Source organism: Mustelus asterias, chromosome 2 (genome assembly GCF_964213995.1).
Source record: "Mustelus asterias chromosome 2, sMusAst1.hap1.1, whole genome shotgun sequence".
Taxonomy (NCBI): Eukaryota; Metazoa; Chordata; class Chondrichthyes; order Carcharhiniformes; family Triakidae; genus Mustelus; species Mustelus asterias.
Window position 1 is genome coordinate 76,790,585 of NC_135802.1, and position 26,965 is coordinate 76,817,549.

General features: G+C 41.9%; 1 protein-coding gene across 1 annotated transcript in view; it reads left to right on the forward strand.

Annotated features, from left to right (window-relative positions):
• Nucleotides 1-26,965, forward strand: part of gabbr2 (gamma-aminobutyric acid (GABA) B receptor, 2) — an 895,535-nt gene that overhangs the window by 512,960 nt on the left and 355,610 nt on the right. Inside the window, 1 exon segment of the mRNA XM_078200470.1 lies at nucleotides 6,905-7,075. Coding sequence (XP_078056596.1) covers nucleotides 6,905-7,075 — 171 coding nt within the window.

Genomic DNA, 26,965 nt, shown 5'->3' on the forward strand with positions numbered 1-26,965 from the left:
CATCATGAATGCCGGCTATCCTGGCAGCCTCCTTCATTCTCAGGTATTCTGCTATTTTGGCCATTTTTCTGTCTTCAAGAGCAACTCAAGGGCACAGTCTGTCATTCATATGAATAATTACCACATGTTGCCCCAGCCCCAACAACACCTGACCATGTTTTTATTTATCTTAAAATGAGAGATGTGGAGTCACTGGGAACATTATTAGGAAGACCATCAGTTTGCTGAAGGGAGCCTTCCAGTGCCATCAGGGTGCATTGCAGTACACATTGGAATGCGTATCCAGGTTCATGGTGGTCTGCTATATCCTGCAAGCTACCACCTATGAATTTTATGATGCATGAAAAGCCTGAAACTTCACAGCAAGTAGATCAACATAGTCAAGATGATGGGCAATCATTTCTGCTGAAAATGCTCACTGGTCTGATGTGCATTTTCAGGATTTGAAGTTTCACTAAAAAAACAAGCAAAACCTGAGGAACATGGCAAGCCCTATAAACAGGTGAGTAAATACCAAGAATTCAAGCTCAGTGTACATGATTGCACACAATCCTGATAGCACAGTCTTTGCCTCCAGTATTCGGAGGCCATCTTGGAAGGTGGAGGGGAGAGAGAGAGGATGCATCCAGGATCCCTTTGCTCCCTTAGCTGAGTCCGAGGACATTTGCTTCGACTCCAATTCCCTTGGGACAAGTTACATTTACCAACACAACATCCATCTGAGAACTCTCAGCACAGGGTCCTCTTGGCCAACATATTAAAACAAAAGCTGCCAACAAAATTCTTTCCATTAACATCTTTATCCAACAACATATCCAATTATACAAATAAAACTTGAACTATTTACTCTTGTGTATTCTTTTACTACCAGCCTTTGCCTGGCCTATTGCTGCTACACAGTGCTATAGCAGTGGCTGCATTATAACTGGTGGAAGGCTGCTCACTTTCACTGGCAGCGACTGATGGACTTGCAGATGCTCTGGTACACCTCTGAGCCTTATGGGCCTTCTTCAGACTACACCATCTCAGCAAGGGTGCCAGCAATCTGGGCTGGCTGATAGGTAACAAGAGCAAGAGTACTGGATAAATAGCAGTCGTGGGAGCACAAATATTGTCATCCTGAAGGAGGGCAACCAGCTGGTGGTCCATGGAGACATTGCCATTCTCCTGGGACCGCACCTCAGCAATCCTAGTAATCTGTTGCAGGACACATTGCTGGATTGATATGAGTGTCTGCAGGCTCCTTTGAGCTCTGAGATCCACAGCCAAGATGGCAGTTGTCTCATCTTGGATTGTAACAAGTATAGATCTCATAAACTTCCACTGCAACATTGGGTAGCTTATGTGTGCTGCAGTGGAAGCCCAGACAGCAGTCACTGACGTCACATCATGGCTAGTCGGTTGGTATTGTTAAGGAATTGGTCACTAATCCCACAATGGAAAGGATTGGCTACAGGTTCTCTATGATTCCTTGTGTCACATTGGAACTGGAATTCTCCATGCTCCTTGGCAATAATAGAAAGTTGTCCTGTAGACCTGTCAATGCACCAAAAGTCTGTGTTAATGTTCATCAACATATTCCTGTACATCACCCCATCAAACTCCTCATCTAAAACACCTGCAGTAGAACTCAGTTGCAACCTCCAGGTACCTGATAGATGTAGGTATCCTTTTCCCCTGATCTGGCTGATGACTCATCACGTGAGTATCATGACTCTATACTTGTTTCTAAGGTACACACAGTGCCAGTATCTGAGCGAAAAGCTGCATGTATCAGGCCAAGTAATGTTGCTTCTTCATTAGAGTTTGGTGCAGTTATTGTTTTCTCTCCTGGGGCTACTATGAATGGACCAATTGCAACTCAAAGGATACTCACAGGAAACAGAAATAGTTTTAGGTGATCTATGTTGAGAATGTTGGATGCTAGGAGTAAGGTATAGATTTAAGTAAGTTTAATTTAGTGCCTCTGTGTAAGAAAGGGTAAAAGTGTAGTTAGATTCATGTTAAACAAAGATATTAGCATGTATGGGAGTTTTGGTTTCATTGTATCTGTATTGTGCTAAGTGAGTTACGACATGAAAAGCAAACAACTTAGTGAAGGACAGAGCTGTTCCTTAGCAACAAGGGGTCACCTTTAAGTTAGAAAAACCTTCCAAGTTTAGTTTTAATTGGACCCAAGGCAGTTGGAGCTAAGCAGCTGAAAAGGTAACAGGCAAGGATAGATCATGAATTGTGATGAAAAAGGTTCTTAGCCAAGTTTTATTCTCTTGAACTACACAATTTAAGTTGATGGCCATATATGAAAATCTCATATGTGGGTGAACATTGGTTGTATTCCCTGGAATTAAGGAACATGAGGAGAGGACAAAGGCGCACCTTTAATATAAATACTAATATATTTAGCTCTTCGCCATGGATTTATTTAACGATTTTAAGGTACTCTGGCTGAGCTATTTAATATAATGAACGGAATTGGGTGGATAAAGGATAGTTCTTTCCTATAGCAGGGGAATTCAGACCATCATCTTAGGATTGACATAGGTCAAGGGCAAATCCAGCAAAAAATCTAATTAATGCACAATCATCATAAATCAGAATACACTAATCAGTAAAATATAGAAGAAAATTGATTGAACAAGACCATAAGATATAGCTGCAGAATTAGGCCATTTGGTTCATTGAGTCTACTCCGCCATTCAGTTATTTGAGTGAGTGAGATATCAATTTTAAAATCTTACGAGTTATGGAGAAAAGAAGGAGGATTGAAATTAAAAAGATAAGGTTTTCACGGCTGACAAGATAATAGCGAAGAGTTAATGGGTCAAATAGCCTACTCCCATTCTGATGCTCTTAATCACATGGATTTTTGAATTTTAACTAGAGGAGGTGGACCCTCCTCTGAAGGAGAGTGTCAGTGATTCCAAATCAAATACTTCTTGTGTTTCTTGTTTCATATTTTCTGCCTAGATTTAAAATGGTTGCCTAATGTTTTCAGAATCTAAAGTTGCATCACTAATTTGCTGTGCTATTCAAATGATTTTGTCCTTGTGGCACATGAAGCAGATGGCATTACATTACAACTTACAAATATATAACTGCAATGCAAGTGATCTAATATGTTTTCTTCAGTATTTATTTAGATACAGAATAAGACTTTTAGAGAAAAATGCATTTAAAAATTGCACATTGTGCAGAAAAACATTTATTTTTATATTTGGTCTCTGCTGATTAATGCTGTTTTATGCTGCAGTCAGTTTATGATACAATTTCATATCAGTGTTACAATTTCCCACATTCAACATGCTGCATAATAGATATAATTTATGTGAATATTTTTATATTGTGGTTACACCTACTCATGGCATATCTTTGATTTTACCTGAAAACAACTAGGATTGTCCTACTTAGGAATTTTCTGTATCATCCCTTAAGAGTTGTTTCTTTTAGCCTCAAACTAATCTTGTGCAAAATTGTTCAATTGTGTGAGATTATCAGTTTTTTAGTGGAATATGTTTTGAATGATTTCCATTCCATTGGGGAAATAATTGATATAAAGGGCTTGCAAAACTACCACTGCGACATGCCTATTCATAAAGGGAGGGAAGCAAAAAGCAGGTAACTATAAGCCGATTAGCCTAACATCTATTGTTGGAAAAATGTTGGAATCAATTATTAAGGAAGTAATAGCAGCACATTTGGAAAAACATAATCTGATCAACAGAGTCAACATGACTTCGTGAAAGGGAAATCGAGCCTAACTAACTTATTAGAATTTTTCAAGGAAGTCTCAACCAGAGTGGATAGAGGGGAACCAGTAGAAGGCATTCGACAAGGTACCTCACAAAAGATTAAGTCATAAGATAAGAGCCCATGGTGTTGAAGGTAGTGTATTGGCATGGATAGAGAATTAGCTAATGGGCAGGAAAAAGTAAGTGGGGATAAGGGGTTCCTTTTCAAGTTGGCGATCTGTAACCAGTGGGATTCCACAGGTATCAGTGCAGGGACTGCAACTTATATAATATATATTAATGATTTGGAGGAAGGAAGTGAATGTATTGTAGCCAAATTTGCAGGTGACACAAAAATAGGTGAAAAGGCAAGTTGTGAGAGGGATATAAACTGTTTCCAAAGGCATATTTATAGATTAAATAAGTGGGCAAAAAGTTGGCAAATGGAGTATAATGTGGGAAAATGTGAAGTTGTTCATTTTGGAAGGGAGGACAAAAGAGTAGAGTGTTGTTATATAAATGGAGAAAAGTTGCAGAAAGCTATAACACAAAGGAACTTTGGATACTGATGCATGAAACACAGATAGTTAGCATACAGTTGCAGCAGGTAATCATGATGTAGAGTTGCCGGCATTGGACTGGGGTAGGCATAGTAAGTCGTCTCACAACACCAGGTTAAAGTCCAACAGGTTTATTTGGTAGCACAAGGAAGTGTTGCCCCTTCATCAGGTGAGTGAAGAGTTTGGTTCACAAACAGGACATATATAGTCACAAACTCAATTACAAGATAATGGTTGGAATGCAAGTCTTAACAGGTAATCAAGTCTTTTCAGGTGCAGACAATGTGAGTGGAGAGGGGTAGACCATGCAAACACTACGACAACGAATGAATGGACACCGCATGACAATCACCAGGCAGGAGTGTTCCCTTTCTATCGGAGAACACTTCAGCAGTCACGGGTATTCAGCCTCTGATCTTCGGGTAAGCGTTCTCAAGGCGGCCTTCACGACACACGACAACACAGAATTGCTGAGCAGAAACTGATAGCCAAGTTCCGCACACATGAGGACGGTCTCAACCGGGATCTTGGGTTCATTTCACACTATCTGTAACCCCCACGATTTGCCTGGGCTTGCAAAATCTCACTAACTGTCCTGGCTGGAGACAATTCACATCTCTTTAACCTGTGCTTAACCCTCTCTCCACTCACATTGTCTGCACCTGAAAAGACTTGATTACCTGTTAACACTCGCATTCCAACCACTATCTTGTAATTGAGTTTGTGTCTATATATGCCCTGTTTGTGAACCAAACTCTTCACTCACCTGATGAAGGGGCAACACTCCGAAAGCTCCTGCTACCAAATAAACCTGTTGGACTTTAACCTGGTGCTGTGAGACTACTTACTACAGCAAGTAATCAGGAAGGCTAATGGAATGTTGGCCTTTATTTCAAGGGGTTGGAGTATAAGAGTAGGGAAATCTTGCTGCAACTGTACAAGGTTGTGGTGAGACCACATCTGGAGTACGGTGAGCAATTTTGGTCCCCTTATTTAAGGAAAGATATTATTTTCTTGGAGGCAGTTCAGAGAAGGTTCACTTGGATGATCCCTGGTTTGGAGGGATTATAAGGAAAGATTAAGCATGTTGGGACTCTACTCATTGGAATTTAGAAGAATGAGAGATGATCTCATTTAAACATATAAAATTCTAAAATGGCTTGGCAGGGTAGATTCTGAGAGGTTGTTTCCCCTTATGGGAGAGTCTAGGACCAGAGGGCATAATCTCAGAATAAAGGAGTGCCAATTCAAGACTGAGATGAAGAGGAATTTCTTCTCCGAGTGTTGTGAGTCGTTGGAACTCGTTGTCACAGAGAGATATGGGGGCAGAGTCCATTTGCATGTTTAAGGCCGAGGTGGATAGATTTTTGATCAGTAAGGGAATCAAGGGTTATGAGGAAAGGGCAGGAAGTGGAAGTGATAATGTTGGATCAGCCTATTGAATGGTGGAGCAGGCTTGAGGGGCCAAATGCCCTACTCTTGTTCCTATCTTTTTGGTTTTGTTTTGCCCCAAAAAAACTAACTGTCCAAGCTGAGATGTGGAGAATGACCACATGGCAAGATAATGGGGTTTCACCCAGGATAGACTAGGACTATTTTCCCCTGGTGTGTAGGAGGCTTAGGGGTGATCTTATAGAGGTCTATAAAATAATGAGGGGCATAGATCAGGTAGATAGTCAATATCTTTTCCCAAAGGTAAGGAAGTCTAAAACTAGAGGGCATAGATTTAAGGTGAGAGGGGAGAGATACAAAAGGGTCCAGAGGGGTGATTTTTTCACCCAGAGGTCTAGAACGAACTGCCAGAGGCAGTAGTAGAGACGGGTACAATTTTGTCTATTAAAAAGCATTTAGACAGTTACATGGGTAAGATGGGTATAGAGGGATATGGGCCAAATGCAGGCAATTAAGACCAGCTTAGTGGTAAAAACTGGGCGGCATGGACAAGTTGGGCCGAAGGACCTGTTTCCATACTACAAACCTCTATGGCTCTAAGATCTGATCTTGCACTATAGCTTTGGCAGGAATCCTGGACCAATGGTGGAAACAATTTTTTATGCTGTCCCTCAAAGGATTCTGTTGATCTTTTGGTGGGAGTTTATGAGATTATCTGTGGAAAGTCCAGCCCATTGTGATCCAAAGAGGTGAGAACTGACAGAAAAAGAAGAAAGCAATTACAAGCACAATTGTACAATCTAATGGTTCATATATTGAAACACCAGCCTGATGAAGTGGGGTGCAGATTTATTGCCCCATTGTAGTGAGGAGGCTTAATAATCCATGCCATCTTGTTTATTCACATGGAAAGTTACCTTTCTCATGGAAGAAATAAAACTCAGGACTACATGTCATGCATTTTCCTGAAGATCAAAGTTGTACTGCTCCATTAATTTTAAAGACAGACACTTTATGAGATTGGTTTTGTGAAGCAAAAGGCATTGTAATCATTCAAAGTTTTCACTGAATTGAAATCATTCCTTTTGGAGCTCAGTGCTACATGCAGATATTATAATGTCAGTTGTTGATGGAAACTGGATCTAATGTTTCCAGCAGTAAGTTCTATTCAAAGCAAAGATAGCTCTTATTGAATTATTGACAATATCTTAATGTTTCTTACAGCTTTCCTTTGCTGCAACTACACCGGTCCTGGCTGACAAGAAGAAATATCCCAATTTCTTCCGGACAGTCCCATCAGATAATGCAGTCAATCCTGCAGTTGTCAAGTTCCTCAAACATTTTCATTGGCGTAGGGTAGGAACCTTGACCCAGGATGTGCAGCGATTCTCTGAGGTACGTTTTCTTTACTTAAGATAAATATGCAGTGACCTTGGACAATTCGTGATCAGTGTCAATAGTGCGAATGGCTGAATAGATAAACATGTGATAGTATAATTTTGTATTTCACAGTTGCCAGTGGAAATTCTCTTGTTCCTAAGAGAACCCGTGATATGTAATATAAAGATTGGTGATTTCATTATCTTGTGATTTCCCTTTATTGTTTCGTATTGAAGTCCCTCATCTTATTGCACCAGGGAAATGCATACACAAAGGCTTGAATTTCCGGGATGTTGGGAACTTGGGGAACATGTCCCCACCAACTCTAATAGCCCTGATACCATATTGCACTCCAACAAGTTGTTATGTGGCATTAGGCAGGACTTGTGCCCCTCACTCAGGAGAATGTCTTGCCTTAGAGAGCTGCCAGCCAATCAGATTGGCCAGAAGAGGCACTGCAGAGAGGTGGCCCTAGGTACCAGAGGACTGGAAAGTGGCAGGGGTCCCAGGGTGGGGAGGCTAGGGGACTCCTAGGGTTGCAATCAGGGTCTTGGGGGATTGCCGGGGCAGGAGTGGGGCAGCAAGGGATGTCTGGAAATCATTGGGCCTTGAGGAGAGACAGCGCCCCAGTCAGAAGACGGTTTCTGATGGAGACCTACCCGCTCTTCCCAGCTGAGATCCAGCAAAGTTAATTCGTGTGAATTTAAGTGTTTGAGCTGTCAACTGCCTACCAGCTTAAAAATTGAGGCTTGGTGGGAAAATGCCATTAAGTGGCCACCTCAGGGCCATAACTGGGGAAAGGGTGGACTTCTCTCCAAGACTCTGGCCCACCCCAACAATAAAATTGTGACCAGGTCAAAGTGGGTGGGAACCCTCTATGCAATTCCATGCTCTTCCCTCCAATGTCACCTCCTCCTCCCACCCCCCATCCTCACTCCCCTCCCCTGCCTCAGAATCTGCCAGTGAGGGAGCATGAAACTCTGGCCAAAGATATTCATGATACTAATAGAATGCAACTAGTTGACAGTGACCAATTGATTTATAACACAAGAATGTCTTTCACAGGTGTTGATTTCCTCAAAAGGGCACATTTCACTGAGTGGTGGTTATTCATATGTAACACTTCAATGTTAGTGGCAGCTGACAATCTAACCCTGGAGGAAATCATACAATCTATACATGAAAGAACGATAGGAAATTTCTTCTTTCCCAAACCAAGGGCACGGTGGTCAATTGTAAAAGCCCTGACATTGTGCTGGTTGATTGAGTTTAAGCAATTGGTTTGTTTCATCCATTTGTAAAGGTGTTTAATCAGTACTTACTGATGTCCAGCTTTAATTGCTTAATAAAACTGCACTTGAACTTGTGAAGCTTTGGCTGCTCAAATCATTTTACTCAAACTTTTATATTTAGCTGTGGTACAGCCAAGCCCTACTCCAAACATATAACAAGTTATTCCCATTCAATTTCCCTTCAATAATACAAGATAGGATCACCACAGAAAAATCAGAAAGACACATACGGGGCAAACCATCGGAAATTTGTCATTTGATTACATCAGCTTAGTGGCAGTCGGACCCAATAAAATCCATCATTTGTTCCTGTTTAAATTAGCTGAATTTTATTCGAATAAATCCTTAGCATGTCATTGTCGGTGCAAAATGATTGTGGATGAAAGCAATAATTGTGTGTGTCTACTATTGAACCGTATGAACTCAAATCAAAATTGCGAATTATATGTGCAAGAGTACACAGAATGAGGGGAACTTGAGCAGAAACAAACGTAATTACTGTGTGTGTAGTTTCAAACATCTTGACTGTACACTTGGTAGAACTTACTCATAGCATAAACCTGAGTTATTATTTTCCAGCATCTGCAAAATAAGAAGCGATTGAACTAATGCAAGCTAATGTCCACTGCCTTAAAAGCACTTCATTTCTAATAATCAACCGAAACTCTCCAGGACTTATTTTCAAAGGCTTCATTGCAGTTCATGCAGAGGAATCAGCCAGGTCGAGATTCGGACTTGTTGACATTACATAAATAGTTTCATTTTAATATTCTGATGACTGTTTATATCGCCAAAATCCAGTGATCGTAAGACTATTTATTGGAGCTTGCTACTTTTGCAAATTGCCATCACATTTAGTTGGCTGTGTCAAGCTGTAAAAGTTGCAAAATTAACAATGGATTGAAGAGTCATACTGACTCTAAAGCGGTGTTTGGTGAGCAGAACTAAGTGGGTTGGGATACAGTATTGCTATATTTATTGTTACCACACAGAGAGATACCATAATAACCTAAATGGTGCTCACTATTTGAGTTGTTACATGGATACCAAGTGTCCAATCTGTTAATGGTAACTAAATTGGCAGATAATGTACAGAAGAACTTAAGAGATTCTTAAGAATCTTACTGACATGACCACAACACCAGGCACCAAAAGATAGGTTTTCAATTTCGGAGATGGTGGAAAATTGGCAGCAGCTCAACCACCTGTTGTACAGACTAACTGATTTTGCTGAGTTCTCCAGCCTCTTCCCCCCTACTGCAATTCCCATCCTTTGCACTTGCCTTGTGCTGTGCATTGCTCACCAGGTCCTCCAGGGCAACCTACCTAATTTTTGCTGCCTAGTAGCCACTTCCCACTGACTTCCTGCTCATTTTTCTTTTGCCAATTGTAGGACCTTTCTATCTACACATTGGCTGCCATGTTTACCTACATTCCAACAGTGAACATGTCAAAATTGCTCCATTGGTGAGAAAGTATTTTGGGACATCCTGAGAACATGACATGCAAGATATGAATGCACATTTTCACTTTGAGTTTTTGAAGCCTGTGAAGTTCTTGAGATAAAGCAATAAGATTCAGTAAGAAATACTTAGAATCAGAATCTCACATGCAATTAGAACATAGATTCCTGTACTCTCCTTCTAGATTCACTCTGCTGGAATATGGGTAAGGTAGCTTTAAGTGGAGAAGTGAGCAATGCCGTTTTCAACACACTACAAGCATGGCTTGTTTCAATGGTTTGTTTCCAAATGTGCGAACTTAAGTATAACTTGAACATTCAAATTCACCAGTAACAATATTACATATTCTCACTTTTGTATTAATTTAACAATGTTCTCAATCATATACAATAAAAGATTTGTTCACCAACTGCAAATAGTAAAATTTGTAGCATAATCGCTTAAGTATGGTGGATGTTTTCGCTCATGAGTAGAATATCATCTGACATCAGCTGTGATCATAGGAACATAAGAACATGGGAATTAGGAGCAGAAGTAGGCAAATTCAGCCCTTTGAACTTGCTCCACATTCAATAAGATCATGGCTGATGTCACCCTGGTCTCAAATCCACTTCCCCACCTGTTCCCCATATCCCCTTATCCCTTTTCTTTTATTGGAAATATATCTATTTCCTTCTTTAAACTATCCAATGATTCGGACTCCACCGTGCTAAGGGGCAGTAAGTTCCACAAATTCACCAGCCTTTGTGAGAAGTAGTTCCTCCTCATCTCAGTGTTAAATCTATCACCTCTTAATCTATACCTGTGACCTCTTGTTCTAGATTGCCCCATAAGAGGAAACATTTAGCCTACATTTACTCTATCAATCCCTTTTAAAATTTTATATATCTCAATCAGATCCCCTCTCATCCTTCTAAACTCAAGCGAGTATAAGCTCAAACTGTTTAATCTCTCCTCATACATCCACACTTTCATCCTCAGAATCAATCTGATGATCTCATTTAACTCATGTTCTTCATCTGAGATGTTGATGTCAGAATCAAATTCAATGCTTGCGAATGGTGTTTTCTGGGCTATGAAGAATGACATGTTTTGTGTGATGATTTATCCTTCTGTGATGGTCACAACCAATGGCTGTATGTCATAGGGGTGCTTCCCAACATGAGCATCACATTTTACAAGCACTTTGCCTCCTGGCTTTAGTGGTGTGGTCTAAGTTTCATGTTTCATTCTGCGTTCACTCTCATTCAGTTTAGCACAGTTGGCTGGACAGTTGATTAGCAATGCAAACAGCATTGGTTCAATTCCCCTACTGTCTGAGGTTATTCATAAAGGCTTTCCTTCTCAACTTGCCCTTCACCTGAGGGGTGGTGATCTTTGGGTTAAATCACCACTAGTCAGTGTCCTTGGTCATCAGGGACTAAGGTGACTTTACCTTTTACTCTCATTCAACCCTTCTGTTGTTGAATGAGTTTGTAAATGTGTTGATCATTAGCTCTATGGAGTAACTCAGGAGGATGTGTGCCCATGGGATGACATAGATGAGTTTATCTGGAAGCTTTCCAGTAGTTGAGGAGGGGGCAAATAAAGTAATAAGATCAGGAATTAGGGCCCATCAGATTCCAGACTTCCTGAACATTTGTAGGATCCACAGCATTTGCAATACCCTCAGCTTTCTCTGGATCAGGTGATACTCATACAAGGGAAATTAGATATAGTATCAGGTTCGAGGAAGAAGCATACAGTTTGGCAAGGAAAAAGCAATAGGCCTGAGGATTGGGAGCAGTTTAAAATTCAGCAAAGGAGGACCAAGGGATTGATTAAGAAGGAAAAAATAGAGTATGAAAATAAGCTAATGGGGAACATAAAAACGGACTATATAAGTTTCTATTGCCATGTAAGGAGAAAAAGATTAACAAAAATCAATGTAGGCCCCTTATAGTCAGAAATGGGATCATTCATAACGGGGAATAAAGAAATGGCTGCGGAATTAAATTCATATTTTGCTCCAGTCTTCACAAAGGAAGACATGAATAATGTACCAGAAGTGCTGAGAGAAACAAGTTTATTGAGAAGCTGAAGGGAATCTGCATTAGTGGAGAAATAGTTTGGGGGAAATTGATGGGATTGAAGGTGGATAAATCTCCAGGTCCTGATAATAATCTTCATCCCAGAGTACTTGAGGATGTGGCCCTGGAAATAATAGATCCATTGGTGGTTATTTTCCAAAATTCTTTGGAATCTGGATTTGTTCCTACAGATTGAAGGGTAGCTAATGTAAGCCCGCTATTCAAAAAGGGAGGAAGAGAGAATACAGGGAGCCATAGACCAGTGAGCCTAATGTCAGCACTGGGGAAGTTGCTAAAGTCCATTATCAAGGTTTTCATAACTCAGCATTTGGAAGGCAGTGGTATAATCAGACAAAGTCAGCATAGATTTACAAAAGGGAAATCATGCTTGACAAATCTATTGGAATTCTTTGAGGATGTAACGAGTAGAGTGGACTGAGGAGAACCTGTGGATTTGGTTTATTTAGACTTTCAAAAGGCCTCACGGTGTCTCATATCAGACTACTATGGAAAGTTAAAGCACATGGGATTGCTGGCAATGTCTTGAGATGGATAGAAAGCTGGTTAGCAGATAGGGTGCAAAGAGTTGGCATAAATGGATCTTTTTCTGATTGGAAGTAAGTGACTAATGGGGTTCCGCAGGGATCTGTGCTTGGACCCCAACCGTTCACATTATATATTAATGATTTGGAAAAGGGAACTGAATGCATTATTTCCAAATTTGCAGGGCGGCACCGTAGCACAGTGGTTAGCACTGCTGCTTCACAGCTCCAGGGACCTGGGTTCGATTCCCAGCTCGGGTCACTGTCTGTGTGGAGTTTGCACATTCTCCTCGTGTCTGCGTGGGTTTCCTCCGGGTGCTCCGGTTTCCTCCTACAGTCCAAAGATGTGCGGGTTAGGTTGATTGGCCATGCTAAAATTGCCCCTTAGTGTCCTGAGATGCGTAGGTTAGAGGGTTTAGCGGGTAAAATATGTACGGATATGGGGGTAGGGCCTGGGTGGGATTGTGGGCGGTGCAGACTCAATGGGCCGAATGGCCGCTTTCTGCACTGTAGGGTTTCTATGATTTCTATGATACAAAGTTGGGTGGGAGGGTGAGCTGTGAGGAGGATGGAGAGATGCTTCAGCATGATTTGGACAGACTGAGTGTGTGGGCATATGCATGACAGATGCAGTATAATGTGGACAAATATGAGGTTATCCACTTTGGTAGCAATAATAGGAAGACAGATTATTACTTGAATGGGTGTAAATTGAGAGGCAAAGAGTCATAGAGGTTTACAGCATGGAAACAGGCTCTTCAGCCCAACTTGTCTATGCTGCCTTTTTTTAACCCCTAAGCTAGTCCCAATTGCCCGCATTTGGCCCATATCCCTCTATACCCATCTTACTCATGTAACTGTCTAAATGCTTTTTAAAAGACAAAATTGTACCTGCCTCTACTACTACCTCTGGCAGCTTGTTCCAGACACTCTGTATGAAAAAATTGCCCCTCTGGACCCTTTTGTATCTCTCTCCTCTCACCTTAAACCTATGCCCTCTAGTTTTAGACTCCCCTACCTTTGGGAAAAGTATAATCTGTCTTCCTATTATTGCTACCAAAGTGAAAAGAGAGGTGGATATGCAATGAGACCTTAGTGTCCTCATGCATCAGTCGCTGAAAGTAAGCGCACAGGTAAAGCAAGCAGTAAAGAAGGCAAATGGTACCTTGGCCTTCATAGTGAGAGGATTTAAGTATAGCGATAGGGATGTTTTGCTGCAATTGTACAGGGCATTGGTGAGACCACACTTGGAGAATTGTGTGCAGTTTGCATGCCTATCTGAGGAAGGATGTCCTTGCTATAGAGGGAGTACAGCGAATCAGACTGATTCCTGGGATGGCAGGTCAGCCATATGAAGAGAGATTAAATTGCTGAGGAGTTTGGAAGAGTGAGGGGGATCTCATAGAAACTTCTAAAATTCTAACAGGGTTAGACAGGGTAGATTCAGAAAGAATGTTCCCAATGGTGGGGGAGTCGAGAACCAGTATCTTTCTTCTTCATTTATTGGTATCATAAGTAGGCTTACGTTAACACTGCAATGAAGTTACTGTGAAAGTCCACTAGTCGCCACATCCAGTACCTGTCGGGTCCACTGAGGGAGAATTTAGCATGACCAATGCACCTAATCAGGACATCTTTTGGACTTGTGGGAGGAAACCGGAGCACCCGGAGGAAACACACACACACACACGGAGAGAACATGTAGACTCCGCAGTCTGTAACCCAAGCCAGGAATTGAACCCGGGTCCCTGGCGCTGTGAGGCAGCAGCGCTAGCCACTGTGCCACCCTAGGGGGTCATAGTTTGAGGATAAGGGGCAAACCTTTTAAAACTGAGGTGAGAAATTTCTTCAACCAGAGGGTGGTGAATGTTTGGAATTCACTACCACAGAAAGTATTTGTGGCCAAAACATTGTCTGATTTCAAGAAGAAATTAGATATAGCTCTTGGGGCTAAAGGGATCAAGAGCTAAGGGGAGGGATCAGGATATTGAATTTGATGATCGGCCATGATCAAAATGAATGGCGAAGCAGGCTCAAAGGGCCAAATGGCCTACTCCTGCTTCTAGTTTCTATGTTTCTAAGAACACATGACCAAAGAATTTTATTTTGCTTTCGTTGAACAAGCAATTGACTTTGTTCAAGGTGAGATTACATTCTCTATGATGTTGTAGGCATGCATGTGGGCACATCTGAAGTTCATCTTCAGTGTGATCATAGTTGAGAAAGTCATCACTGATGTTCAGTGTGCCTTCATGCCCTTGAATTGCAGACTGAATTAATGTGCTGAAATACCTCAGCTACCAAAGTTCAGCCTCTTGTATTGAAAAAGTCTGTTGTTCGTGGAGAATGATATTATATATCTTGGGCAGAATTTTACATTCCATTTTTAGGCTGGAAATAGACATTCAGAGACGGGGGGAAGACCTAAAAAATGACTCCTCTCAGGCCTTCAGTGGGAAGGAGAGAGCATATCTATCAATGGTCTCTTTTTAACATCTGGTACCACCAACCCAAAACAGATACTTCCTCCACTTGTGGCCTCTCCACCAACAACCAAACTGCCCTCTGCCCCCTGCCCATGCTTCACCTCTCTTCCCTGCCTTGAGAACCTCAAAACTCACTTGATGCTGGATGCCTGGGATTGAGGCTCTGAGGACTACTTGCAGTCTCAATGCCAATTCTGGCACTGGTGGAACGGGAGCTGCTGGCAGCTCTCTGAGGTGGGACATCATCAAGTTAGGAGTGGAAGTACCGCTTCCAGCCATTTAATGCTCTTTGGAGTATTAATTGGCTGCAGGCAGGCAGTATTTCTTTCCACCAACTATTTTGGTGGAAAGGGAAACTCTGCCATCTGGCCCTTGATTCTTTTGCAAGCTCAATTTGATGGTAGCCTGCACTGAAGTCAAATTTATCAGTGTTTAGCACCATTCACTTCCACTTTAATTTTATAAATTGCTGCTGTCAATTGTTTTTCTCGTTGTATGGCTTGGCTTGCATATCAATGCAGATTTAAATCTGGTTTTCGCTCTTGTGTTTCTGGATGCCTTGTGTGGGTAGACCCAAGGGGTCGGCTCATCCCCAACTTTCTCAGTAATGTCAATATCAGGTAGGTTCTGAAATTCCTTCTCTGTCTGCTCTGATATGAAATGGTATTTGTCACTGTCAATGTGCAACTAGGGGCACAATAGGGTCTGCATGCAGCTTGCATGTAGCACCTTTCAGTTTGTCAGTGAAGCAGTCAGTTTACAATAGGAAAGTGCTGTTGGTTTGTATAGGAACTGCAAATGTTACTGCAATTATATGCCGATCAGTTGCTGCATGGAAATGGAAAAGCGTGTCACATTCTCCAGATATTCCATAGAATACACCATTCATTCTGGTGTCTTCGAATGTATCTGGCATTTCAAAAGCCCTGAGAACTGTCAGTATTTTTGGTCATAATTTTGCCACTCATATTCTCTGGTTTGCCATGATTGGGCCATTCCTGAAGTTTGTTGAACATTTTGCTGCTGTCACACACGCACATGCTCCTGTGTCTAGGAGAGCCCTTACATCTGAGCAGCCAATAGTCACTGTCACACACAACTGGTTATTGTGTCCTGAAGAGAGCACAGAAGTATATTCAGTAACACTTGCTTGTACATTGGCTATATTCACTCACCCTTTTGTTCTAGTATATGGACATGGCACCCATCTGGTGGTATTAGTCTTTGTATTTGATTTTGCTCTTGAGCAACAAACACAAGCAAAGTGGTTGCGCTTTCCACAAGTTTTAAAGCTGATTTCCATTCTGTCCAGTGTGGGTAAACACTGTCCATAGAACCATAGAAAATTACAGCTCAGAAACAGGCCTTTTGGCCCTTCTTGTCTGTGCCGAACCATTTTTTGCCTCGTTCCACTGACCTGCACTTGGACCATATCTCTCCACACCCCTCTCATCCATGAACCTGTTGAAGTTTTTCTTAAATGTTAAAAGTGACCCCACATTTACCACTTTATCCGGCAGCTCATTCCACACTCCCACCACTCTCTGCGTGAAGAAGCCCCCCCCTAATATTCCCTTTAAACTTTTCTCCTTTCACCCTTAACCCATGCTCTCTGGTTTTTTTCTCCCCTAGCCTCAGCGGAAAAAGCCTGCTTGCATTCACTCTATCTATACCCATCAAAATCTTATACACCTCTATCAAATCTCCCCTCAATCTTCTATGCTCCAGGGAATAAAGTCCCAACCTATTCAATCTCTCTCTGTAACTCAGCTTCTCAAGTCCCGGCAACATCCTTGTGAACCTTCTCTGCACTCTTTCAACCTTATTTACATCCTTCCTGTAACTAGGTGACCAAAACAATACACAATACTCTAAATTCGGCCTCACCAATGCCTTATATAACCTTACCATAACACTCCAACTTTTATACTCGATACTCCGATTTATAAAGGCCAATGTACCAAAGGCACTCTTTATGACCCTATCCACCTGTGACGTCACTTTTAGGGAATTCTGGACCTGTATTCCCAGATCCCTCTGTTCAACTGCACTCTTCAGAGTCCTACCATTTACCCTGTACATTCTACTTTGTTTTGTCCTTCCAATGTGCAATATCTCACACTTGTCTGCGTTAAATTCCATTTGCCATTTTTCAGCCCATTTTTCTAGTTGGTCCAAATCCCTCTGCAAGCTTTGAAAACCTTCTTCACTGTCCACTACACCTCCAATCTTTGTATCATCAGCAAACTTGCTGATCCAATTGACCACATTATCATCCAGATCATTGATATAGATGACAAACAACAATGAACCCAACACCGATCCCTGCGGCACACCCCTAGTCACAGGCCTCCACTCAGAGAAGCAATCCTCCACAACCACTCTCTGGCTTCTTCCATTGAGCCAGTGTCTAATCCAATTTACTACCTCCCCATGTATACCTAGCGACTGAACCTTCCTAACTAACCTCCCATGAGGGAACTTGTCAAAGGCCTTGCTGAAATCCAAGTAGACAACATCCACCGCCTTCCCTTCATCCACTTTCCTGGTAACCTCCTCGAAAAACTCTAATAGATTGGTCAAACATGACCTACCATGCACAAAGCCATGTTGACTCTCCCTAATAAGTCCCTGTCTATCCAAATATTTGTAGATCCTATCCCTTATCTCACCTTTCAATAATTTGCCCACCACCGACGTCAAACTTACTGGCCTATAATTTCCCGGATTTCTTTTGGAACCTTTTTTAAACAACGGAACAACATGAGCCACCCTCCAATCATCCGGCACCTCCCCTGTGAATACTGACATTTTAAATATGTCTGCCAGGGCCCCTGCAAGTTCAACACTAGCTTCCCTCAAGGTCCGTGGGAATACCCTGTCCGGTCCTGGGGATTTATCCACTCTGATTTGCCTCAAGACAGCAAGCACCTCCTCCCCTTTAATCTGTAAAGGTTCCATGACCTCCCTACCTGTTTGCCCTATTTCCGTAGACTCCATGCCCGTTTCCTCAGTAAATACAGATGCAAAAAAACCATTTAGTATCTCCCCCATCTCTTTTGGTTCCATACACAGTCTACCACTCTGGTCTTCAAGAGGACCAATTTTATCCCTCACTATCCTTTTGCTCCTAACATACCTATAGAAGCTCTTTGGATTTTCCTTCACTCTGGCTGCCAAAGCAACCTCATGTCTTCTTTTAGCCCTCCTGATTTCCCTCTTAAGTAGCTTCTTGCACTTCTTATACTCCTCGAGCATCTGATGTGTTCCTTGCTGCCTGTACATTTCATACAACTCCCTCTTCCTCTTAATCAGTGTTACAATCTCCCTCGAGAACCAAGGTTCCTTATTCCGATTTACTTTGCCTTTCATCCTGACAGGAACATACAAACCCTGCACTCTCAAAATTTCTCCTTTGAAGGCCTCCCACTTTCCATTTACATCCTTACCAGAGAACAGCCTGTGCCAATCCACACTTCCCAGATCCCTTCTCATTTCATCAAATTTGGCCTTTTTCCAGTTCAGAACTTCAACCCGAGGACCAGATCTATCCTTATCCATGATCAGGTTGAAACTAATGGCATTATGATCACTGGATCCAAAGTGTTCCCTCACACTCACATCCATCACCTGCCCTAACTCATTTCCCAATAGGAGATCCAATATCACATCCTCTCTAGTTGGCACCTCTATATACTGATGTAGAAAATTCTCCTGAACACATTTTACAAACTCTACCCCATCTAAACCTTTAACAGTATGCGAGTCCCAATCTATATGTGGAAAATTAATATTCCCCTACTATCACAACTTTGTGTTTCTTGCAGTTGTCAGCTATCTCTCCGCTGATTTGCTCCTCCAATTTTCGCTGACTATTGGGTGGTCTATAATACAACCCCATTAATGTGGTCATACCTTTCTTGTTTCTCAGCTCCACCCATAGGGCCTCTGTAGACAAGCTCTCTAATCTATCCTGCCTGAGTACCGCTGTAACATTTTCCCTGACCAACAATGCTACCCCCCCCACCTTTTATCCCTCTGCCTCTATCCCGTCTGAAACATTGGAACCCTGGAACATTGAGCTGCCAGTCCTGCCCCTCCTGTAGCCAAGTAGCCAAATGGCTATAATGTCATATTTCCATGTGTCTATCCACGCCTTCAGCTCGTCTGCCTTCCCCACAATACTCCTGGCATTGAAATAGACACACCTCAAAAGATTATTTCCACCACACTCTACCCTTCCATTTGTGATTTTGCTTGAACTAACCTGTCTTTTTACCCCTGCTCCACTATCTGCTCTGGCACTCTGGTTCCCATCCCCCTGCAAATCTAGTTTAAACGCTCCCCAATAACACTAGCAAATCTCCCTGCAAGTATATTGGTCCCCTTGTAGTTTAGGTGTAACCCGTCTCTCTTGTACAGGTCCCACCTGCCCCAGAAGAGGTCCCAATGATCCAAGAATTGGAAACCCTGCCCCCTGCACCAGTTCCTCAGCCACGTGTTCATCCGCCCAAGCATCCTACTCCTGCCCTCACTGGCATGTGGCTCAGGTAGCAATCCTGAGATTACTACCCTCGGGGTCCTGCTTTTTAACTTCCTTCCAAGCTCATTGCACTCACTCTTTAGGACCTCCTCACTCTTCCTTCCCACGTCATTGGTACCGGTGTGTACCACGACATCTGGCTGATCACCTTCCCACTTTAGAACACTGTGCACGCGATCAGAGACATCGCTGACCTTGGCACCTGGGAGGCAACAAACCATGCGGGAGTCTCTGTCCCGACCACAGAACCTCCTGTCCGTACCTCTGACCATTGAGTCCCCTATCACTACTGCTCTCCTCTTCTTCATCCCACCCTTTTGCGCTGTAGAACTAGACTCAGTATCAGAGTTCCGGCTGTCGCAGCTTGTCCCAGGTAAAGCATCTCCCACAACAGCATCCAATTCAGTATACCTGTTGTGGAGGGGTATGGCCACAGGGGAACCCTGCTCTGCCTGTCCTTTCACACTGCCATTTCCTCTCCTTACAGTAACCCAATTTCCTGTGCTCTGCTGCTTAGGTGTAACTATCTCCCTAATGCTACTGTCTATATACTTCTCATTCTCCCGAATTAGATGGAGGTCATCAAGCTCCTTCTCCAGATCCCTAACACGCTTTGCTAGCAGCTGCAGCTGAATGCATCTTTTGCAGGTGCTGTCGTCAGGGATACCGGAAGTCTCCCTGATCTCCCATATCCTGCAAGAGGAGCATTCCAACATCTTGCCTGGCATTATTTTTTTTACTCTGGGGAAATACAGGAATAAACTTTCTGAAAAAGTACTTTCTGTCATTGCGGAAACACTCTTTAACATGTTGCAACTCCATTTGTGGGATTGCCGTTGGTGTTTTACAGATGACTGATGAACAGTGTTCATAGGATTTGAACTAGGAGTGTGATAATTACTTTTGACAGTCTCAACGTCAGTAGCTCTAGACTCTGAAAACAATGCTAATTCCAGCAGTTTGACTACTTTCTGGCCAGAATGTTATGGCTGTTCACGCCGGCAGGATTTCCCATCCCGCTACAGTGAACAGAGATGTGGCTGGGCACCAAATTCTCCGAGTTCACTGCAACAGGATCGTGGCATGAATGGCCGGTAAGAGCACATCCTCTGTTTTTCTCGAGTGTTTTTCATTGTAGTTGACAAGAGAGACAACCTGGGATTATTTGTATTTTGATTTTCCATTTGACATGTTCAGCATCATTAAAGTCACATTTGGTTGCTGGTTGTGTGAACCTCATGGAATGGCCAGTTGTTTCTTTTGCTTTTTATTTAGTACGTTCGAAGACAATTGCTTTGTATATTGTATTTTTCTTGGGCATGGAAATGTTGTTCATTTATTTTTTGCTGAGTCAGTCATTTTCTTCAAACATTTGTCTCAAAAATATCTCCCAACTCTTCACCTCCTTTTTGTTATCTGTGATTACAAAACCTGCTATCACACCTTTGAAACACTGCAGCAGGTTTTGCCAACATGGGAATAGAGGTGATGGCTCTGAATGCACATGGTAGATTAGGCACAGACAATGCCATCTCGATCAGCAATGCCATGATAGTGCATGGGCAAGGTATGGGTCATACTCCTTCCAATGAAAATCTTCTCTGTAATAATCTGAGATTTTACTTTGCTGGGATGGTTATTTGGGCAAGATCACTTTGTGTGTATGCACTGTGCAGATTTTCTTTTTACTGTTCACAAGTTGGAATGCCTCTATGTCTAACATCCGGTGACAACCTCTGTGTGTTCTTTAAATCTTCAAATTACAATACTGTCTACAGAGAATAGACTAATACCTTCCAAAAGTTGCATTCTGAGAGCAATGTTTCATATTTTCACCCTCTTCATTGCCAAGTTCTTGGAAAGAAATAGTAAGATTCAGTAAGAAGCATTCAGAATTAGAACTGCACATGCAGTTAAAACTTGGATTCCTTTATTCTCCTCTGGTCTTCCACTGCTGGTATATGGATGTGGTAGACATATGTGGATGAAACGCACAATGCAATTTTCAATACATTACAAAGCTTACTTGTTTATATAGCAAATGTTGCCTGTGATGTTACTCAATTAAATTTACTAATTGAAATTGTCCCTTTATTAAATTAATTTTGTCAATTGAAACACAAATCGTTCATTAATTCGTTTCTGGCCCCTTGCAATTCACTTTTTGAGGTTAATTTTGTTAAATTTCTTCTCTATTATTTAATTCATTTCTCTCTGCCATTGCCAACTTAATTAATTTATTTGATGCAGTTCTGTATACAGTCACTTGAAAGTCATGCACATCATGTCCTTATTTCATTCAATTTGCTTAGTTCCATTTTATATAAGAGCTTCTTATTTTGTGACTTTTTTTGTCCTGCTTTATGTAGTTCAGGTCTCCAGATCTGAATTTGTTGCCAGGCTGCCTTTCTGCTCTATTTCCATTTTTCATAATTGGCATTACTCTATTCTCTGTTACGTGCCTTTTCATTCCAAAGTCCATCCATTTAATTAATGCAGGAATTGATGAGTTCTGTACCTTTATTTAGTTAATTAATTTCACCTGATTCTTTGATAAAGTCACATTTAATTAATGAAGCTTGCATATTTATTTCATTAATTTATTCAAATATACTCATTTCTGATTTTCAGAGAACAAAAGACAACAATCCAAAGTTAATCTCAAAGCAGAGCCAAAAATCCCATATTGTCGAATAAATATTGATGGAATTTCAATTATTCAGTAGCAGGAATCACTTACTGAGAATCACATGACATAGACTCGATTAGAAAATAGCCATTCTTGACTCACAATGAGCCATTCACAAGGGCCCCATTGGTATTATATCATATTTTGCTATTGCCTTATTGGAAAATTACATTTGTGTATTGTTAATGATTTGATGTCATTAGTTTTCATCTGGCCTTGATGAATCCACTACTGGGATGAAGAAAATTAGATCTTAAACACACCCGAGTGACCGTTGTGTTTATGCGAGAGTCACAGAGCAAGGTAGATGCTAAAGAGACAAATAATATTCCTACTACAAAACAAAATACATAACATCCATGTGGGAATGAATGATTTTGTCATGGAAACAGCTACACTTGATCATGGAAACAGTCACAATTAACTATTCAAACACAGGCAGTCTATATTGAACCAGTAAGAAAGTTCAAATAGACAGACAGGAAATAAAAGAAAAAGTTATTGGCTTAAATTTTGCACCCGGATTTGCCATGGGCACAAATGGCAATGTGGGTGCAATATCCTGTGACAGTCCGAAAACTAGAATCTTCCTGGTGAGATCTTGTTTTTCAGATTTTCCCTGCCCTGCCCCGCCAGTAACGTAATAAGATTCCCACCCAGAAACGCCATGTTGGTGAGGTTTACATGATGTGGAGATGCCGGCGTTAGATTGGGGTAAACACAGTAAGAAGTCTCACAACACCAGGTTAAAGTCCAACAGGTTTATTTGGTAGCAAAATCCACTAGCTTTCGGAGCGCTGCTCCTTCGTCAGGTAAGTGGGAGTTCTGTTCACAAACAGGGCATATAAAGACACAAACTCAATTTACAAAATAATGGTTGGAATGCGAATCTTTACAGGTAATCAAGTCTTAAAGGTACAGACAATGTGACTGGAGAGAGTGTTAAGCACAGGTTAAAGAGATGTGTATTGTCTCCAGACAGGACAGTTAGTGAGATTTTGCAAGCCCAGGCAAGTCGTGGGGGTTACAGATAATGTGACATGAACCCAAGATCCCGGTTGAGGCCGTCCTCATGTGTGTGGAATTTGGCTATCAGTCTCTGCTCAGCGACTCTGCATTGTCATGTGTCGTGAAGGCCACCTTGGAGAATGCTTATCCGAAGATCAGAGGCCAAATGCCCGTGACCGCTGAAGTGTTCCCCAACAGGAAGAGAACACCCTTGCCTGGTGATTGTCGAGCGGTGTTCATTCATCCATTGTCGTAGCGTTTGCATGGTCTCCCCAATGTACTATGCCTCGGGACATCCTTTCCTGCAGCGTATCAGGTAGACAACGTTGGCCGAGTTGTAAGAGTATGTACCGTGTACCTGGTGGATGGTGTTCTCACGTGAGGTGATGGCATCCGTGTCGATGATCCGGCACGTCTTGCAGAGGTTGCTATGTCAGGGTTGTGTGGTGTCGTGGTCACTGTTCTCCTGAAGGCTGGGTTGTTTGCTGCGGACAATGGTCTGTTTGAGGTTGTGCGGTTGTTTGAAGGCAAGAAATGGGGGTGTGGGGATGGCCTTGGCGAGATGTTCGTCTTCATCAATGACATGTTGAAGGCTCCGGAGAAGATGTTGTAGCTTCTCCGCTCCGGGGAAATACAGGGTCGCTGAGCAGAGACTGATAGCCAAGTTCCGCACACATGAGGCGACCTCAACCGGGATCTTGGGTTCATGTCACATTATCTGTAACCCCCACGACTTGCCTGGACTTGCAAAATCTCACTAACTGTCTTGGCTGGAGACAATACACATCTCTTTAACCTGTGCTTGGCCCTCTCTCCACTCACATTGTCTGTACCTTTAAGATTTGATTACCTGTAAAGATTCGCATTCCAACTATTATTTTGTAAATTGAGTTTGTGTCTTTATATGCCCTATTTGTGAACAGAACTCCCACTTACCTGACGAAGGAGCAGCGCTCCGAAAGCTAGTGGATTTTGCTACCAAATAAACCTGTTGGACTTTAACCTGCTGTTGTGAGACTTCTTACAGTGAGGTTTACAACAGGTAAACCAAGGCAACCAAACAAAGGGAACCTGCCGGGGGGGTGCACAGCTAAGTATAGGTCCCGGATTGGGCAGAGGGACATGCCCAGGCAGTACCCTAGCACTGCCATCTGGGATTAGGAATGTGAATGTTTTGCTATCAGGGTATTGGTGTGCTTTTTTATTTGGTCACTTTTTTTCCCTCTTTTCCTTGAAAAACCACCTGCACTGAGCATGAAACATTTAAAAGCACATGTCACTTCCAAAACTATTCGTGAGAAATTATATTAGAGAAATTTGGTTGAAAGACTGTTTATTTTGAAGAATTCTTTCAAGGGCAATTCATCCTATTGCACTGATAATCTCTCAGCCACTTGGTTTTGACACACAATAGCAGAAAGAAGGCATTTACCTCGGCCCAGTAAAGGTTACAGGTTATCCTCCTTGTATCTACACAATTTCCGCTTACAAAGAAAGATATTTCTCAAGGGCAGGACTGGCATGTTTTGCATCACATCTCAAATTGTACCAACTAAAGGAAAACTGAAAGCTTGGACAGCTGGATGTTGTTCAATCGCTGCTCAATCTCTCCTTGTAATTGTAATGGACAGACATGAAGATTATACTTTAGCAGTCAAAGCATTTTGTTGTAAAGTATTGGATGGAAATCTTAGTAACAGAGAAAACCTTTGGGGTAGAAATTCAGTTCAGTAGTGGTGCAAAACAGGCAACATTAGATTTGCCGCCCAATATATACGCATGTGATCTTAAGTTCCATTCACTGCAGTTACCACTAGAGATTAATTTAAATATTCAAAGGATTAAAGGGTTTACATCATTTTGAGCGGTGACTCAGAAGTCATTTTAATTCTTCTTTGTATTAAGCTCCATTTATTTTTAATGCCTAAGCTAATGGACTGTAACATAAAACACATAGCCTTGGATTATGCCAACCAACTCCCTCTGCCCTGGGCCAGCCTCTTTAGGTTCTTCCTACTAATTTAGTTCAAAAGCATAATAAAAACAAAGATTCCATAAGGTTGAAATAATTCACGAATTTAGCTGAAAAAAAAGACATACTGATGAAGCTTTTCATCTTGCATTCATCAGGACAGATGTTAGAATGCCAAAGTTAAAAGGGAGCATCAATTTTTACTACATGTTCTGCAAAAGGGTATTGATTATTTGGCAAGGTGACTCTGCTTGGTTGAGGCATTGCATGGTGAATGCACCAAGGAAACTATTGTCTCCCAGCCATTTATTTAATTAAAAAATGGCTCAATGCCTGGACATATCCCTCTTCCCGACAGAGGACAGGTCCCAATGTATGAATATATGCAGCTTCTAGCAAGCATAAATGAGCCATGTTGCAAGCCCAATAGATGATCTTAAATTGGTTGTTAGCATAATTGTTAGCATACTCAGGATTGTTCAGCAAGTGCTGCCCGATCACAGCTAATATTGGACATTGCGTTCTGAGTTTTATAAGCATGGGCTGGTTGAGTATGGTTGGTACTTTGTCTATTGTGAATAGCTGAAATGCTGTGCTGTTTGATACAATCTGCCAGTCATTGGGGCACATGGCCAATGTAGTGGATTTCTCCATGAGTAAACTGAGTAAAGAGAGCTCATTAAACTGCTCCATTTCAGAAGTGAATATGAGTCTGAGTTGGAGCACATTAACATGTGTAAGGAATTTCTTACATCCAGCTGCAGATTCAAGTATAGTAAATAATCTACATATTGGAAATATGCACGGAGTAGGAGGTTCAGTGTAATTTACCAGTGTATAAGAAAGGGCATGATGTGAAGATGCCGGCGTTGGACTGGGGTGAACACAGTAAGAAGTCTCACAACACCAGGTTAAAGTCCAACAGGTTTATTTGGTAGCACAAGCCACTAGCTTTCGGAGCGCTGCTCCTTCATCAGGCAGTGTATGCGGATATCATACTCCAGAGATCGCACATTGTTACAGATAAAAAACAATCCAAAGAGAGGAAAAAAAACCCAAAAAAACAATTACTTGATGCTGGTACTTCAGATCTGCAATGGAAATTGACATGCACTTCACAATCTGTATTATTCCGGGAGGGTGAGTGTCAGGAGGATGCAGAGATGTTCCAACATGATTTGGACAGGCTGAGTGTGTGGGCATATGCAGTATAATGTGGATAAATGTGAGGTTATCCACTTTGGTAGCAATAATAGGAAGACAGATTATTACTTGAATGGGTGTAAATTTAGAGAGGTGGATACCCAATGAGACGTTGGTGTCCTTGTGCATCAGTCGCTGAAAGTAAGCGAGCAGGTACAGCTGACAGTAAAGAAGGCAAATGCTATGTTGGCCTTTGTAGCGAGAGGTTTGAGTATAGGAATAGAGATGTTTTACTGCAATTGTATAGGACGTTGATGAGGCCACACCTGGAGTATTTTGTGCAGTTTTGGTGTCCTTATCTGAGGAAGGATAGCCTTGCCATAGAGGCAGTGCAGCGAAGGTTTACCAGGCTGATTCCTGGGATGGCAGGTCTGTCATATGAGGAGAGTCTAAGTTGGTTAGGATTATATTCATTGGAGTTTAGAAGAGTGAAAGGGGATCTCATAGAAACTTATAAAATTCTAATAGGATTAAATAAGGTAAATACAGAAAAAATGTTCCGTTGGTGGGAGGGTCCAGAAATAGGGGTTATTGTTTGAGGATAAGGAGTAAGCTTTTTAGAACCGAGGTGAGGAGAAATTTCTTCACCCAGAGAGTGGTGAATGTGTGGAATTCACGACCACAGAAAGTAGTTGAGA